General features: G+C 32.1%; 1 protein-coding gene across 1 annotated transcript in view; it reads right to left on the reverse strand.

Moving 5' to 3' along the window:
* Window positions 1-5284: 5284 nt before the first annotated feature.
* Window positions 5285-18771, reverse strand: part of MS3_00010403 (uncharacterized protein) — a gene marked incomplete at both ends in the record, with an annotated part of 62102 nt that continues 48615 nt past the window's right edge. The window contains 9 exons of the mRNA XM_051218770.1: window positions 5285-5508; window positions 10874-11132; window positions 12185-12346; window positions 12723-12927; window positions 14575-14789; window positions 14926-15075; window positions 15268-15578; window positions 17001-17160; window positions 18168-18338. Of these exons, the coding sequence (XP_051071641.1) occupies window positions 5285-5508; window positions 10874-11132; window positions 12185-12346; window positions 12723-12927; window positions 14575-14789; window positions 14926-15075; window positions 15268-15578; window positions 17001-17160; window positions 18168-18338 (1857 nt within the window). The remainder of the gene's footprint in view (window positions 5509-10873; window positions 11133-12184; window positions 12347-12722; window positions 12928-14574; window positions 14790-14925; window positions 15076-15267; window positions 15579-17000; window positions 17161-18167; window positions 18339-18771) is intronic.

Here is an 18771-nt window from a genome sequence, read left to right on the forward strand (position 1 = left end):
GTTCTTATATTTTACACTGGTTTAGTTTATTCTAACCAAGTCTGGGTTCACTACCGGTGCATTTTAAGAAATGATTTGCTTATGAAATGAATTCAGCTAAACAAGAACCTGGGAGAACTTTTGGGACCACATATTGGAGTATACTCAGTGAATCTTTAAACCACTAAACAATTCCGTACTCACAGATTCTTAACATCTCTGCGTTTGTCGTTAACTGGAGTTGCAAATCACCTTTAATTTATGCAGAAACTTTTACAAATTACTAAACTTGGCATATGGGGTAAATTTCACGGTCCTTAAGTTTTGCTTGTAACAGCTTGATTACAGTTTGGATACCACTAAAAACCAAAGAGCATTGAATAGCTATTTCATCCCAGTTTGGAACTCCTCACCAATGTGCACTCACCATCCCACCAGAGACCGGCCACAGGACACCCAAATATCGTCCTAAACGCTTAACTTATGGAACTACTGTGTTGACGTCTAACTGTACAATTCAAACATCAACTAATTTACAATATTACACAGCGGCGTTGGTGACATATTTCACTCCCGATATGTCTGAACTCCACAATTCTCCTTGGAAATCCAGGAACATTTTGAAATCAGTCACTAGTGAACTGACTATTACATTTTATTTGGGGAGATTTAGTGGAAGTTAGTTTTAATTTATAAGTTGTATTCGTCACAGGCTCATCTAAGTTGAGATATCTGTTGCTCAAACTATTCAACTAATACATGCTGATGTTAGGATTTTAGTTAACAAATTTTGTAGTCTTTTATCATCATACACATATATTACCTGTGTTTATCTACTTCATCATAATAGGCTAGATCTAAGTTTTAGATTTGATTTCAATCTAATCAAACTCTAAATTTTCTAACTTGGATTTTGAAGCTTACAAGTGTAATAGTTACAATTTTCAAAGTACTATATGAATGAAGTGTAGAGTAAATTTACTATGTACTAATAACTAACCTTCTCTTTAAAAAAAAATAGTCCGATAATAAGCATGTAAGTTTCTGCTAAAATTATTCAGGCATTGTCGAACCCAATAGATTTTTAGAAGCTTATTGAAATTTTAGTTTAATGAGTGAAAATCAGCTGATATCAGAGTAACTTTTTTTGTCATACAGTTTTCACATATTGTTCTTAGAAAAAACTCAATATCAGCCATTGGTATTAATATAAATTATCTTGTATTTTTGTAATTTATGCATAACATCATAATTAAAACTTAGGTTTGTTTTCTAAGGGATTCTTAATATTTTATCAGTCTCTATATCTTTGATAATGGTAGACGAATCAGGTTTTACGAAATATCTATATCTCATGTTTGAATAAGTAATAATGAATGTTTATTAGTTACTTTGGTTTACAACAAGGTTAGTGTAAATGGTTAATATACAAGTCGACAGAACAATATCAAGAGAGAGAAAAATACCTCTATTACAGTCATAATATTGTTATTTAAATAGTTTGTTATTCTACAGGTCTATCATAAGACACAATGATGATGATGATAATCATAATAATTTTTAATGAACTATTTATTTATTTATTTCTATTGTATAAAATAGAGGATGAAAAACAATCACTTCTGATAGAAAAAAGAAAATTTAGTATTAGTTGATATTGGTGATAGGAGGACGAGGGGAAAATGTACTTTCCAATTTTGAATCACATGATCTTAATATTTTTCAACTCTGAATTGAAAAGTGAATAGGGATTTTTCTATAGTTTCTATCTGTATTTCTTAATCCAATGATCTTAAGGTAGCATATTTTTTAACTTCCTTATTTATATACACATGAGTGATCACGTAAGGATAATGGTTCTTTCTCTCTCTCTCGATATATTTGCTTTTCTATCCTTTTCTACTTAGTGTACATGCACGTATACAATGTATATATGTATGTACATACTCGTGTAAAAAGTTCTTATATTGTTGAATATTTAGGAACGTGATCTGTCATACATGATCTTCCACCATTTATCATTATGAAACCATAATTCTTTGTTTTGCATTTTCTAATTCAATCAATTCTCCTAAAACTGAGCGACTTGGAAGAGATCATAGACATACCGTTACAGACAGTGCCAGCATAAAAAGTAGGTCAAGGGATTTCTGCTGATGATAATCAGACCACATAATATCAGGTTATGTGAATAGATTTATAAAGTGCTTAAGGATACCTCGTCTATTTTACACCTGAATACAGTTGATTGATTAAGTTTGAGGACTTTTCTTCAAAAGAAATTCAATTTACCTATGAGATTAAATAAAAAGTAATGGGTCATAACATCACTACGCGTAGTGTTTAATAAAAAATACATGATTTTGTTTGTAGACTGATAATCTTTAGCTGATTAGAGGCTGTAAATAGAAACTAATCGCGTGAAACGACGTATACGTAAGTGAATTTTTTTGTTCTAGCCACAGTGCAATTTACTGTTCGAAAACTATATATGAACATGTATAACTCGACGGAAGTAAAGAGAATGACGAAGAGACATAGACACAATACAAAAAATAGATAAAAAAAGTTCTACTACACTGATCTTCATATACTTGTCTTACGTTGATTGCTAATGAGATTTTTAGTATACATTAACTAAGTAGGAATGATATTTGACAAATCAATGATACTACTTGACTAACATTTTGAGATTAAATGTCATGGATAAGAAACAATTTTTATCAAATCAAATTTTGTTTTCTTAACTGATTGTAACAACTGCCTCACTTACCATTAAGAAAAGTTACTACCACTAACTCGAATTTGATATTACTACAGAAAACTGAAAACCCTAACTTAGAAGTAAAAATGTGTTTTATTTTCTACTACTTATGAGTAACCATAAGTATACAGGGAAATATTCCACACGAGTGTTTCCGTTTTTGCAAGTTGATTGAGAACAGAGTGCCGAATTCCCGAACGTTGATGTTGAGATTAAGCTAATGCCAAATATAAAGTTTGATTTCCGAGGTTCCTAAAAGTAATTTTACTATGATAACATTTCGGATAATATATAACGTCCAAGTATCTCATAGTTCATGGTTAATTAAGTTAATCAAATAACGGTAAACTGAGGAAAAGTATGTGCTCTTGATTTACATACTTCATAAAAGTATACACGGGTATGACCGAGGTTTTGGAAAATTCACTATCACTCTTTAAATGCTATTATACGGTCACATGTTTATAGCCTCATGTAGAGCAGTCCTACTTACTACCTTCACGCAGCGTCAGAGGCTGAATAGAAAACGGATTTGAGGAACACGGAAGGTCTATATAGGGAAGTTGGAAAGCCAATGATTCACACGGGCTAAAAGACTATGGTGGGACAAATAACGTACAAAACTCTCTTTACCAGAGGCTACCTTAGACATATTCCTTCTGAGGTTGCTTCATTGTCTCATGGATTAGACCTTTAGGTCAAAAGCTAAGTGCGTGGCTCCCCAAAAAAATCACCTGCATAGCTCTGGGTTTCCATATGACATTCCAACCCACTCACAAACATGACAACCGATAATTACGAACAAAATGATAAACATGGTCAGATCCTTTAACAACTCCGATAACGTAGACAGTCTATTTAGCTTAAATGAATTTATTTCACTTTTCTATTCAGTTTTGTTTGCACTCTGTTTACTTTTATTAAACATCTATGGCCGAAGTTTTGTTCTGCCTAAATGACCTTAAGTCTCTGATTTCGATTTTGTGAATAGTGTTATCGAATACAAAACCAAATACAACTTCTTGGAAATCAAGTGTGCTAGTTAAACCGGGCTCTTTTAACGTTCGTACACTAATGCAGATTGGGCAGCAGATAAATTCAGCTATATCTATAGAAATTCCTAATGTCGATATCTGCTGCATTTCTGAAACTTGAATTCAAGACTTGTAAATTACAGCAAACATGTTCTTCAGCTAAAGACTCGAAAGTTTGTTTCATATGTGTTTATCCAGGGAGCCAGTGACATTGGTGTCTGGTTTGTCTGTTGTCACAGTGAATGCCAAAACGGAGACTGAACTAATAGTTTGGATCTCCACTAACAACCGACTATGTACTATTAAATTAAAAGGCTCTATCAAAGTGAGAAGAAATTGGGGTGGGAAACAATTCCTTTTCATAGTCCCAGCCTACGCCCCAACGGGTTGGAGCCCGGGAGAAATGAAGGACGAATTCCAACACGGACCAACCGATTTTCTCAAGAAAGAGCATTCAACAGATATTGTAGAGCTAGTTGATGTCAGTGCACAGGTCAGGGGTCTAGGCACAGAGGAAAGTCACCTAGATGATTAATAGGAATACGATGATTGCAGACGAGAAGACGGTGAGTTTTCTGTATCTTTGCGTAGACCACAACCTTTTTATGGACATTACCAACTTCCACTACAGCCATTTTCGATATGCTATTCTACCGTTCTCGCTTTCCAACTCGAACCTGAAGTTAAATAGCCCAAATTGTAACCACCTATCGATGGTGTGATCTATCGCTCCTTTATGAGCACCTAACGGTTTTCTAACCATATTATGGCTTACCCCAAGTTTATCTTAGAGTTTCTGTGTTCATAAAATGTCCCGTCCTAAACAGACTGATATAAGCGAATTGGTTCCATATTTTGCTACAACTAACTATCAAACTGAGTTAGATCTGAAGCTAACTAAAAGTGCATGAAGGCGTGAAAATGGCGGGTCACATAGCATACCTTTTCATGAAGGATCCCATTTATAAGTATTGAGTTAAGGCAAACTCCTTACAACTCCAGAGAAAAGCGAGTTTGATATTACACATACATCCTTACACCAGGAAACGTCACAAAGTTTGGGTAAGAACTGAGAAGCTTTGTAGTCAGAGTTTTCGAACAAGTTTCAAGCAGTAACAGCATTTGATAACTGCTAGGAGTTCTCGACATTTATCCGAGCCACTAGCAGCAAGAAGTCTGGAATCAATCAAATAATTTCTGAAGTTGATGGAATACCAATTAATAACATATAAACGTATTGACGACGTACACTCAGGTCTTTTTACGGATAAAGGTAAATGTAATAAGAATTTCACGTATAATTTATATCTACTGCTTAAACTTTTCAATTTTAAGCAATGGAAAGTAAAAATTCTGGACACAAAATGCCATGATTGGGATAATATGTAAAACGTGATTCGAGTAGTAACATACATGACAACATAATAATACAATATACAATTTAAATATACATTAAAGAAACAGTCATTAAACGATCATAAAAATGAACTAAGAGTTTACAAAGTCATCATAAGTAAGCTTGCCAACCAAAGTACATTCGTGATAAATTTGAATAATCTGTAGCTGCGCGAACAAGCAAACCAATATGTCCACCAACATCAAGTTGATCAAGACCGCCACTACAGTTGCTGGAAGTTTCATTTGAATTGACAACTAAATTCCCACTAACAAGACCTTGAAGTTTACCTTTTACACCAAGTAGGACACGTTCAGCAAGTTGATTGACTGGTTCTAAAAAGAACGACAACAGATTGAAACGCAACAAGCAAAATATTGGATAAGTTTATAGCACTTTACAATTTTGATTATTATATGAAGTTAACTCATTTACTAAATACTAATTCGTATGTTGAGCTTTTAGTCACACTGTGTGAAAGGTTCGTGATGATATTTAGTTGACCAAACTGGAATGAAACAGATTATGCACTTATTGGTTAAATGTCGAATGCTTTAATCACTACACTCTTATAATGAGCAGTACACTTTATAGGTTTCTTTTTTCCATATGAAATCAAAATGTTTGTCATTTTCTATAGGTTACTGATGATTTGAATGAATCTGATTTTTAAAAAAATCATGAAGTTTATACTGACTACCGCCTAGAGAAAATCTCTAATCATATCTCAAGTGACTAAATAATGTAATTCATATGATGACTTATAAGAGATGTATCTGTTTATATTTATTTTAATACCTTTCAAAAATCAAGTATGATGAAAGGAAATTTATTATGAAGTTCAATTGATTAGTTTGGAAAGATTAAAAAGTGTAAATAAGTTATTAAAGGTTAGATAAATAAGGAACACTAAGATAAGTAGAAACAATTTGTAAATTATAAATATATAATTCTTATTAGACAAATTAAAGTATTACCAAGATCAGTAAACTGAATTATTTCTACAAAAGTGATCATTATAGTTTTTCACATAATACATTACGTTAAAATTTAACTTGTCTACACTAGCTCTAAGTCCTATGTTTTTTTAAATTTAAATTATGATAATTCTCGAATACAGAAAAGATTTGGTGGAGAAGATTTGTAGCTCACGTGGATGATTTTGATGGAGTCTTGTTCTCTGAGCTGGATGAAAGCTCCACGACACAAACCATCCAGTTTAGAGAGCAAAACCCTATCAAAAACAGAAAAGAGTAAACTGAATTCAAGATTGGATTTTCATTACAAATCAAATAAATACTGGTTTAAGCATAACCATGACGAAGACTATAGACAATTAATTCCTCTTAGTAATAAGTAAACATCATTGTTATATAACAACACTATGGCACGAATCAATTTAATATTTCATAACTATTACGTCTATTTTACACAAATTTTAAATGTTCATCATTACTGATTACATTGCCCCCGAATGCTCTGGTACGGCTGAGAGTGGGGAGAGTCAGCTCTCCCTCTCAAAAATGCTCTCACATGGATACATGCATGCAGCCACTGTCACAGAAGTCCGACTCACTATCTTCACGTCACGCTGGTGTTCTTTACGAAAGGGACAACACAAAAGCGAGTGTTCGGTGCTTGAAACGGATTGATGGACACGGAGGATCCAACTAGGAGACTTGGGAAACCCTGATTCCAAGCCAATGGTGTACATAGGCTCCAGTGTCCTGAAGCAACAAATAGCGTGTGAACCAATTGTTGGTCACCGGCTTCCATGGGAATGCATCTCCTCACGATGCTCCACTGCCTTGTGGATCAGACCTTCAGGTCGAAGGCTCCGAGTGTGGCCCCCTAAGAAAACCACCTGCTTCGGTTTTGGCATCCGGGCAGTATCACAGCCCTCACATATATCAAATGAGATTTGTGTGGCGTATATGTATTTGGTTCCTCCTTGTACCAATATGTGTTCAAATAATAAATAATAATGATAATAAATAACTGATTACATATGCCTGAGTTTTGAACAGAAATCACTTGTTTGACAAATTCCCAACTAGAATGCAATAATGAATTACCGGGTTAAGAGTATAGAAGTAGCTCCATTCCAAACCATATATAAAGGCGATGTGAAACAACTAATGCTAAGCATGACTTATAACAATGTAACAAAGCAATAATATTGTATTTTTTGAAAACTCTTTGGTTAAAATCCTAATTTCCCACTGTTAATTACATTTAAAACCTAAGGTTATGTAGAAAATTGATACAACTATAAAGCATTACAAGTGTCAATATTAAGTCACCTAGTTGTGTAACATATATCATAATAAATAACACAAAATGAAAAATACTTACGAAAAATTTATTAAATATAAGAAAAGTCCAGCCATCAAAGACTGTTCACTGATAAATACACTCACAAGATTTTCATGAGAATGAACATATCAGTTTGTTCAACAGTAGAAAATCATAAAGTACTCTAGTCAAACAAAAGATAAACAACGTTTCGACCACTAAATAATACTCATGTCTTGGAAGTCATCACTCAAAATGAGTTTGATGTGTTGATAACTGAATGCAAAGGTCGCTTAAAACATGAATGAATAAATTTTTACTCAAAAGTACTTCATCAGACAGAGACTGAAGCTGGTAAGAAGAACTGTGAGCTACTGTTAATTACAGACGCAGACTATAAAATTATTGGTTAATTGTAAACATAGTAAAAGTAAACGATGTATCAGAAAAGATTTGTGGATAATCGACACTGTAAATGTAATACGATATATTAAGTCTAGTGCTCTCAATGTAAAACGTCGAACTTTATTCATTAAATACAAACATAGGAGAAAACGATGAGAGTTAAAAGGATGCTATGTAACTAATTATCGTAACTAATAAACAGTACACATTTTTTAATAAACTGATGAAATATTTGCACTTGTATTTTTGTCTACTCATTAGTAGTGTGTAGTGTCACACCTAATATTTACCTAGAGTTCGTGTAAAAACTATCATACTTTAATTCAGATAGTCCCATTTGATATTAAGATGATTCAATAGTTTGAATCTGTTCTTTATCGGCGTACGCGTAAATATATATAACTTAGAGTAAAGCTGAAATGTAAACGAATAACAAGTCTTTAGATCATACATTTTTATGCAACTGATTGGTCTTATAATTTGAAAACTGAATTATAGATACGAAAAGTAACACTCTTCATACTTGTAAACATACATTGAAACAACTGACCTTCAGAGATGATCGTGTAGTTATATCAAATAAGAATTAAGCGGAATATTTTAGTAAAGAATTACATGAATATAGACAATAGGCTGGGCGGGTAGTACAAAAAAAAGCCTAGATACCTCTAATGAAGATACTCAACCAAGTCATACATTACTAGAACTAAAGATCATCAGATCTAAAACTGTCACTTTATTAACCAGAAAATTGAGACAGTGAAATGTAATTCACTATTTCGTTGTAATTAGAAGTCATTTTACTTGTTATTGTCTGAAATACCGACTCTAGATTAGGATCTGAATGTGAAATTATCAAAGTTCATATAAGAAAAACCTTGTCCCCATGTGTAAGCTAGCACAAAAATGTACATTTTACGCGCAAAATTTCTCAGATTGCGAACAGTATAATGTGTTAATGATGAGTAGAGTACAGTCGATCCCGCCATTGTCAACTTGCAGGTTTATTAGTTCCATTTGTAGATCATGATCAACTATCTCAATGTCAAAAGAAAACTGGCAATCAGTAAACTGGAGGTCTTAATGCTTCAATATTTTCATCATGGGAAATTTTATTTATAAACGTTGAGATCTCCATACCATAGTCCTGAGGTTTCGGTAAGATAGAATGTGTCCCCTATGTCGAGAAATGAGTGTATTAAAGTTCCTCAAGTTGCCTAGATAGCAGATTCAGTTTGAATTTTATATTCACTTTTATAAATTACCAATACATGTTTAAAAAAAGATAAGGAGTTGATTTTGTTTCTCACATGGGCAATGGGTTAGGCTTTTTAAAGTTTAATAAAAACCAAACTAGAGGTATATAGGTCAGATCTACATGAGTCTTGACCTACTTACTTCTTAATTGTATCATTATTTAGCGTCCGCTGGTAATTTTTTATACGCGTTCAACTTAAGCGTTCGTAGGCATTTATCATTTTTATTTAGTTTACAATGTCGTTTGGCATTTGACTTGTGGTTTGCTTTAACATCACTGTAATTCAATAGAAGGCCCTAACTTTTACTATTTGTGTTTTTCACCAGGAATGTTGAGTTGCGCTACACTGACATATTGATAACAGACAGTTGAAGATAGCTTCAGAGGTTTGAGATGAAAATTTTAGTGAAAATTATGTTCCTGTATGCAGCACTCAATCAACAGAAAATTGGTTAAAACTCTTGGATACAACTCACTTATGAAACAATGAAAACGTTGTGGATAAGTTCAGCTTTAAAAGAATTTCCTATTTAAATAAAAATATTGCTCAGTATGAAAGAAATACTAATTTTTATTGTAACTGAAACTATGCTTGCCTATGATAAAGAAAAGATGATTCTCTTAAATAATGACGATATTTACATACAACTTGTCTAATAAACCACCAGATATTTCGAAGGTGTACAAGAAAGCTATTCTGTTTACAGTTAAACAGTATGATTAGGATATCAAAGAAAATTAATAAACATTTTTTTTTCACTATTTCATCTTTTTGTTTTTAAAAACCGAATATAGCATTAAAATTTATATTGAATAAGGTATGTGAGTACAGAACAGTTTCACAGATTCAAAATAGGAAGTTGAAATCTTTTCCAACACAATTAAAGTTACTTATTCAATAGATTTTTATAGCATGATGTAAAAGATGAATTCCAAAGGTTTTAGAGATAATAATGATTAACATATAAATTGTGTTTAAAGATATTTTAATTTAGTTAGCCAATCAGTCATAATAACTTGTGAATGAAACCCCCAAATGCCCTGGTACGGCTGAGAGTGGGGAGAGTCAGCTCTCCCTCTCAAAAATGCTCTCACATGGATACATGCATGCAGCCACTGTCACAGAAGTCCGACTCACTATCTTCACGTCACGCTGGTGTTCTTTACGAAAGGGACAACACAAAAAGCGAGTGTTCGGTGCTTGAAACGGATTGATGGACACGGAGGATCCAACTAGGAGACTTGGGAAACCCTGATTCCAAGCCAATGGTGTACATAGGCTCCAGTGTCCTGAAGCAACAAATAGCGTGTGAACCAATTGTTGGTCACCAGCTTCCATGGGACTGCGTCTCCTCACGATGCTCCACTGCCTTGTGGATCAGACCTTCAGGTCGAATGCTCCGTTGTGGCCCCCTAAGAAAACCACCTGCTTCGGTTTTGGCATCCAGACAGCATCCAAGCCCTCATAGTGGTCGAATAATTTATGTGGCGCATATCTATTTGGTGCCTTCTTGTACGAATGTTTATGTGATTAAATAAATAAATAAATAAATAAAAATGAGTGAAGTGAATCGACAACTAAAAGAATAATTGAATATTGATACCGATATTCTGAACAACATTGATCTGAATATAATCCAAAAAGATACAGAATTTCAAAACACAATGACAAAGAGAAAATGAATAAATCATAAGAAATGGAGACAAAACAATATTCAATGTTATTCTGTGTATGTAATTACCTTTTTCATCAATCATATTAGTATTATATAACTGTTGATTACTAGGAAAGATGAGACTATTTTCATTTGGTTGTAATGTATTCATTTTGAAATTTTCTTTATTCATAGATTTACTAGTATTCTTATATTGATCATTAAAAAAGTAACTTGATGATTTAGACTTGTCTAATGTTGTATTAATTTCAGCTCGTTTAGCTTCAAGCGCATATAGTTGAGCTGGTGATAAAGACCAAGAATATAATGGGTCAAAAAGAAGAACCTGAATACCAAAAAGCAAAAAAGAATTGACAATAATTCGTGAAATCCACATAGGGATATTTCTTTAAAAAAATATAAATTCACTATACTGTTACCCAGAAAAGGATCATATAAACAAAAGCAATACACTAATGATGATATTTATGCTCGTTACAAAATAACAAGCTGGATTCTAATTGTTATTCACTAAAATTATTACGATTAGTGCTGTTACTGAAGTCGGTGCAGTTTTCTTTACATGAAATTTTTTTATAAGACCTTGAATGTACCATCGGTCATACCAATCATTGGGTTATAACAATAAAACAAATATATTGTTGACAGAGATAATGTAAATCTAGTTTCATGTTACACCCAGAAAAAGGTTATTTATTTTCATCGAAATCATGAACCGATCAATGTTAGACAAGCATTAAACAATTGGGAGTAATGGACGATCATCTTTGTTATAGTATGAGACTCTTCAGAAGTGCACGTCCACGAGTTCACATGTGGGGATCGAATTGAGGTTTATCTTTTCTTATCGTTGTTATTTGGCATCGAATTCGATGAAACTCACTAAAGAAATTGATACCTATTGTAGTGGCTATAATCGATAACGTTTTAGAGCATAAATAGGTAAGGAATAGGTAGAAATTTTAGTGAAAACACTGACAGTGAGATGCAGGTAAGTTCCAAATGAGGCGGAAGACACGTCATTATATGTTCAGTTTCTATACATAAATAATAGTATTGACGTATTATTCAGTCAGAAATTTAAAGCTTTACAATACACTCAGTTGAGGTTTAAGGACGGATGTCACCTCTACGTGAGTTAGAATATAATGAAAGTTACGGTTAAATGATGCAATAAACTATTTAGTTGTGAAAAATATAACTATGATGTAAAGAATACTTAAAAAGTGAAAACAGTCTAGAAAAACGGATATTTCAATAATCTATGCAGAAAAAAGCCTTAAAAATGATTCTTTTTCTTCAGAGAGAACCTCTCTCTTTATATCTAAATAAGTGTGTGAAGTTCCAATCTTTGAGAACAACTACGAAACATCTCACCTGCAATAAAGTCAGAATAACATCAGATCCATTTCGAAGCTCTCGTAATACAGCTTCAGCAGCTGGAATAAATCCTGTTTGTAAACCTAATGGACCTAAAGCGTGAACAAGGTCACGAGTTAATCGAAAAGGAACCATTTCTGGAGTTGGTAAAAGTCGACCCTAGGTAAAAGATTCAATAAAAAAAATAATGAAATATTTTGGAAAAAAACAAAAATTATCTTGTTAACTTTATTTACATAAAGAATTTGTTCAGAAGAATAGATTTTACACGATGAACGCTTCTAGTAATCGAAATTGTTAAAGTTTATTTCATTAGTTGGAGTACGGTATTAAAACGATTGGTTTTTTCTTTACCTCTAACGGTGAATTCTGAGGGTATAAACACAAACATGAAAAAAGTAGTAATTGGTTTGAGTATTATCGAGATATCTGTTTGATATGTATAAATGGTCATATTATTTCACAATAACACTATTAATAACAACCGAGTTATTTATGAAACAATTAACAAACAATAACTATGTGACAATCTTACTTGATCGAAAGCCACACCAAGATCAATGTGAATAATCTCACCGGTAGATTTATGTAATAATAAATTATGGGGATGTCTATCGCCTAATCCAACAAGATAACCAACTACACTAGTCACAGCGATCGATCTAATATAGGCCATTCGAGAGACGAACCAATTTTGAGGATTAGGGAATTGTTCCAAAAAGAAATAAGCAAGCACTGGTCTAGTGATGATTTAATAAGAAAAAGAACATAACAGTGAAACAAAACAAACAAATTAGATATTGGAAACGATATCAAATACATAGTCTAATATATATATATATATATATATATATATATATATATATATATATATATATATATATATATATATATATATATATATATATATATATATATATTACCACTATGGCATTGTATCATGAGAGAATTAATTGGTTATATGATATCACAAGCTTACATAAAGAAGACATAAGTCGTCATAAAGTCATTTTTAACGTTACTTAACAGAATGTTCACAGTCAAGTGATACCTTTCTTTCAGTAGTACAAATAAAAAAGAATAGTTATATATTTCTTTGTCAAAAGAAACAATTAAGATCAATAGTGCGAAATTCCTATGAGCTAAATTACATATTTTGATGTGTGCTACATTGAACAGACTAAGGAAAAAGAGCAATGGCTCTTGTTTAACTTAGCCAGTTAATACCCTGTAGACAAACATTTACATAAAGTGATTTATGGAAATTTGTAAGGCATATATTAAACATTCGAAAAGTGTGTTATATAAATTACAAGTTTTTTTTCAGTTATGAAGTTTAAAGTTTATTTGCTACAATTTAACCATAAATAAACACTTGTGGTACCGTTTACGCAGTCAAAAGTGATATTAGAAATATGTAACAAAAATTATCACATTAAATGATGCAAAAGAGAAAGCATAAAACAGTATCATCATAACGATAGTAGTTGATGAAGAAACAGATATGAAAAAAAACAAACGAAGATACAATTGTAACATTGTTTGGGATTTTGGTCATAGTTTAAATAAATGTTTTTAGTGAACGATTGTTTAAAATACATCTGTGTCCAACACTAGTCAGAATTGAGCGTCGTGGTAATCTGTGTTCACGCATACGTAAGATATGGCCTAACCATCTCGGTCAATGAATATTCACAACCCCATCAACTCACTTATCAACATTTCTTAATACTCTGCGTTTAACCTTACTATTACGTGATCCCAGAAAATGCTGACAATACAATGTTTAGAAAGACAATAAAATCTTGACGATTGAACCAATTCAGCTTAGAGAATTCGACTTCAACAAAATTATTCTCCTGAACTAAAAATCTTTGTCACTATCTCACAATACAACACGGTAAAGTATGCATTGATACAGTTTTTTTAGACATAAATTTACAGAATTTTCGTCATTGAAAAAAAGAAAGAAATATTTCATCTTAAAGCTAAAATACATAATTCTCTCTATTCATAAACAATTAGGCGATATAGTAAATACTGTAAGTAAAGAATACCAATGTTAGTCTGTTAATCAGTAGAATTATTCATGATACATAAACGAGTTTATAACAGTAACTTGAAGAATTTATTAGTAAATAGTAGTCTTAAGATATACGATTGTTTATTTTTAGTAATTTTAAAGCACACAGAAAGAGAATATTAGGATTTTTATAAATTATGCCTCAAAACTTATATAACTGGCTTGATAGAGCTTTTCAAAACACAGTATGTTTGAAGTAACCCATTATATGCCAATAGCACTGCATACAGTGTACTTTATCATTTAGGGAATAAAAGTAACATATAAGCAATAAATATGCTAGAAAAAAAGAGGAACATTTTACTTTAATTTTTCACATATTTCATTGAATGCTACTAATTTACGATCAGGAGTTTTATCTTTGACAACTCCCAAACGCTGTTTAGCTTGAATTGGGGGCATATCACGAGGTCTATAGCGTTGGTGAGCACCAGTACGCTCATTGGCTAACCAATCGCCTAATGGTACAGTATCTTCACACCATTCTATAACACCACTACGCTGAGCCATCGGTATAACCTAAAAAGTAGAAAAAAAAACAATTTGTGATAAAAATGGAAGTAAATATAGATAAAGAGGTTGAAAATGGTATGGTTTCTTACAATCGGATTAAAGGCACTCAGTTATTCGATTACGTAATAAAATATAATCTAACCTTATAGGTGAGTATGCGAAGTCCATTATCCATATCCAGCCAGTTAGCACGATATTTAAGTAAATTAACTTGAGAAGTTGAAGAGTGTGGTAAATCAGTCTTATTGGATTTGCCACATTTTGTTAAAAGGCAGTTAGCAGCAGTGAAAACCTGGAAATGCAAATCAACCAACCAACAGTTGGAAATAAATCCATATTGAAATAATGTTCAATACTTTATTAAGTTATTATGAGAATACATGATTGTATTCCACATAAATATGAATATAAATCCGTTTGAATAACAGTTAAGGTCAAAAAGAATTCTTGAATACTGAGTGTGGATGTATAATGTTTAACAAACCTGTTGCATAACTGCATCTTGTCTTGGATCATCTTTACCTTTCACCAATTGCCGATACAATTTCCCATCGGTACCTAAACAACTGATAACTTTTGGCAAATTAATTCCTCCGACAAGACGAAAGTCGGGAGAGAATCCTGCCACACGAATTAAACTAGAATTTGGATATGTCCCTGATCGATCAATAGGAAAAGTACATGTTGGTAGTGCGACAAGCTCTAGCAAACAATCCATAGTACGACTTGAAGAACGTTGTAAACTTGGTGATACCAAACCATACAATTTACATCCATTTAGAAGGGAGATATTACCTGAAGGGGAAAATTGCAATTATAGTGTATAAATATACATATGTATTACGTGTGAAAGTTGAAAATGCATTGACGAAAACCAAAATGTTTCATTTAATAGTATAGAAAGCCAAATACGTCAATCCACAAAAAAATTAATTCTCCACTTGAAATTGTAAAACAAATCTAATTTCCTGTTGTAAGATCTCAACTGAGATTTTACAAATACATTCATCCTCTTTAGTGTCTCATATTAACTCGGCGCCTAAATACTGTGAAACTGTTCGATCAAATTTAGATGAAAGTTTTTATGAACTCTAGTTTCCTGTGATAGGCTTTCAAATAATACAGAAAATCTCACGTTTTTACTACATATGATTAGTATAATCAGTGAACGCAGCAATGTGCTATTCGTACACCAAAATGCTAATATCTTAAAATAACAGTTACAAAAATCAAATTAGTATAGTCCTATGTACGAAACGTGTTCACAGAAAATAAAAAAGTGTATTTGATGTTGAGATAGCGAATCACTGTTGATCTTGCATATAGCAGTAATCTATTTTTTGTTTATTGATTACTTGGGACGCTGTAAATAGATCACATACACGACCTGTATCTATGATGTATCTGTCTACCATCACTACTAAGCGATCTAGAAGTACTAACCATCAAATTATTTTGACATGTATTCAGAAAGGTGATCAGAGAGAATACCTTCCGTTTTTCTGATATGTATATTGCTGTGAGTGCTGATAAATAGGTATATTTGGGCGTTTATCATAGTTCTAAAGTTATTTTCAATAAAACCTACTTAGGCCAGTACTACTCGACCATCCTAGCAGGATAGTGGTTAATCTGTTTATCTTTCAAACACTAGGTCGCAGGTTTGAATTCCGTTCTTTTTATTTCAGTTAGGGGATCCGGACATCACTTTCCTTCATAGTCGAATACACGAATCTATACTTGGTAAATGAGTAACAGATAAAAAAAACTACCGGATTATTTGAAGCTTATAGGTGATATTTTGTGTTATGTTTGAAATGAGACGAATAAGTTGATATAACTAGAATTACAATTTAAACACTTAGTAAGAAGAAGAATATGGCGAAGAAATATTTCTTTTCAAATAGCTCGCGTTAAAGGTTCTCAATAATCAACTGAAGTTCAGCACAAGGCTCGGTAAAGTGAAAACAGATTATTTATTGTCAACTAAGGATAAACTTAGGAGAAACATAAAGTAATCGGAACACGTGCTTTGTTTTTATTATTATCGTTATGGATTGTAATAATCCCAGTAGTGAAACCTTTGTTTTTTTTAATTGAACACATAAACTTCAGGATATTAATGATATGCGTCTAATTTATGAAAAATTGTTCAAGAACGTTGCTTAACAAGCATTTTTGGTATTAACTTGATAATAATCAGTCTTTATGTGTTACCTGTATTTGTTTTATATTTATCAACATCTGTATTTGCCCAGTCAACATAAGCTTCAGCTAAATATTTCATTTGAAATAAAAGTTCTTTGCGTCGACCAATAGATAATCGGTTATAAAGTTGTTGAGCAGCTTGTATACGGCAACTTAGCTCTGTGGATGACTGAAATTTAAAAAAAATCGATAGAGAAATTAGGTACAAACACAATTTTCTACCCACGACAATGCATGATGTGGACACACAAGAAAGTTTTTAAATATAAATAATTTTATTTGTAGACTTCTAGGTCAAATTTACATTTCGTAGTAGCTCATTTATCAAGTACAGCTTTGCGTACTGCATTTTGAGTCACATTATTTGTGGAAATGTTAGCAGTAGTACGCAGAAACCCGAAAAGAAAGGAGACCAATGGTCCGAACCTGATAAACAAATGATTTGAATGTAAGCATCTTAATCAGTAGACTGAAAATCAGTGATCAACTTGGGAAGTGTAGTACTGGCTGAAGTACTTTTAACTTAAATATTTCAAAATTATTAAAGGTAAGTAGAAATAGTTCTTTTGAATATTGTTTTTTTTTAAAAAAAAAAAAAGCACAAAGCTTATTTCGTAGTTGATAACAATTAGTACAACATTATATGAATGTATTATAAACGGAGGTCATCAAAACAAAATGGGATCAATAGCGATCTTTGCAGAACTTTGAATTTGATTTGAATCATTTTATAGCAACGGCTTCAGTAAAGTGTAGTAAATTAGAATTTCTTGAATTACTAGTTATTTCGAAATTTTAAACATGAACATTGTATCCATCATTAAACAAATGACGAGCAACTGGATTACTGCCCAGAGATCCAGATACTAACCATCTTTTCTGTTCATCCAATGCATATACTTTGGTATGTGTAAACTGATAGACTCAATTTCAGGAAACATAAGACATAATTCCATACTAAATATCAAAGAACCAGAATATAAGTTGAAATTAGTTGCAGTACTATAAATTAATTTATTCTCCTCATATTATCGTAAAGTCTTTAATTTATTTGATGCATTAAAAAAGTATACTATGCACTATTTATTCTAACTGTATACATATTACTTCAACGTGTTAACAATGTTTTTTGAGGAATAAATTGTATACATGTCATGAATGAATAAATGAACCAACCTGATTAGGAATTGTTTCAGTAGATGCTCTCAATGAATTTACACGAGTTGAACGTTGACGACTACTATTATTATTATTAATATTATCATCATCATCTAACTTAGCATTGACAAGAAATAGTAAAGTAAATGCAGAATGATGAGGATGCCAATCTACCATTCGTTCTATTAGCTAGAATATTTCATTTTTTTTTTTGAATAAAAAAACAATTCAGTTGAATATGTAAAAAAGAAAACTGTTCATCTAAAAGAAAGTTATTAACAATGTTTATATACTCAGATACTCGGTGACAAACAATTTGTATTGTGGAAAAATGATTCCAATTTCTTAACGTAATTAAAAACAAAGAGCAAGTATGATACAGTGGATAAAAAATCAACTATCTAATGTTCATTAAGTTTTGATGATTTTTGACATTATGAATAGTTAGAATAAAGACATATATTATATTATACTACATATAATAAGGAAAAATGTTACATAGACTCAAAGACGGACTATACTCTATTGTTTTGTTCTTTCTTCATCGACAGCGGAAGATCAGCAGCTTCCAGCCATAATTTTAAAACTGTAGGACAGATATTAATGACACTCGATTATCCAA

Source organism: Schistosoma haematobium, chromosome ZW (genome assembly GCF_000699445.3).
Source record: "Schistosoma haematobium chromosome ZW, whole genome shotgun sequence".
NCBI classification, from domain to species: Eukaryota; Metazoa; Platyhelminthes; class Trematoda; order Strigeidida; family Schistosomatidae; genus Schistosoma; species Schistosoma haematobium.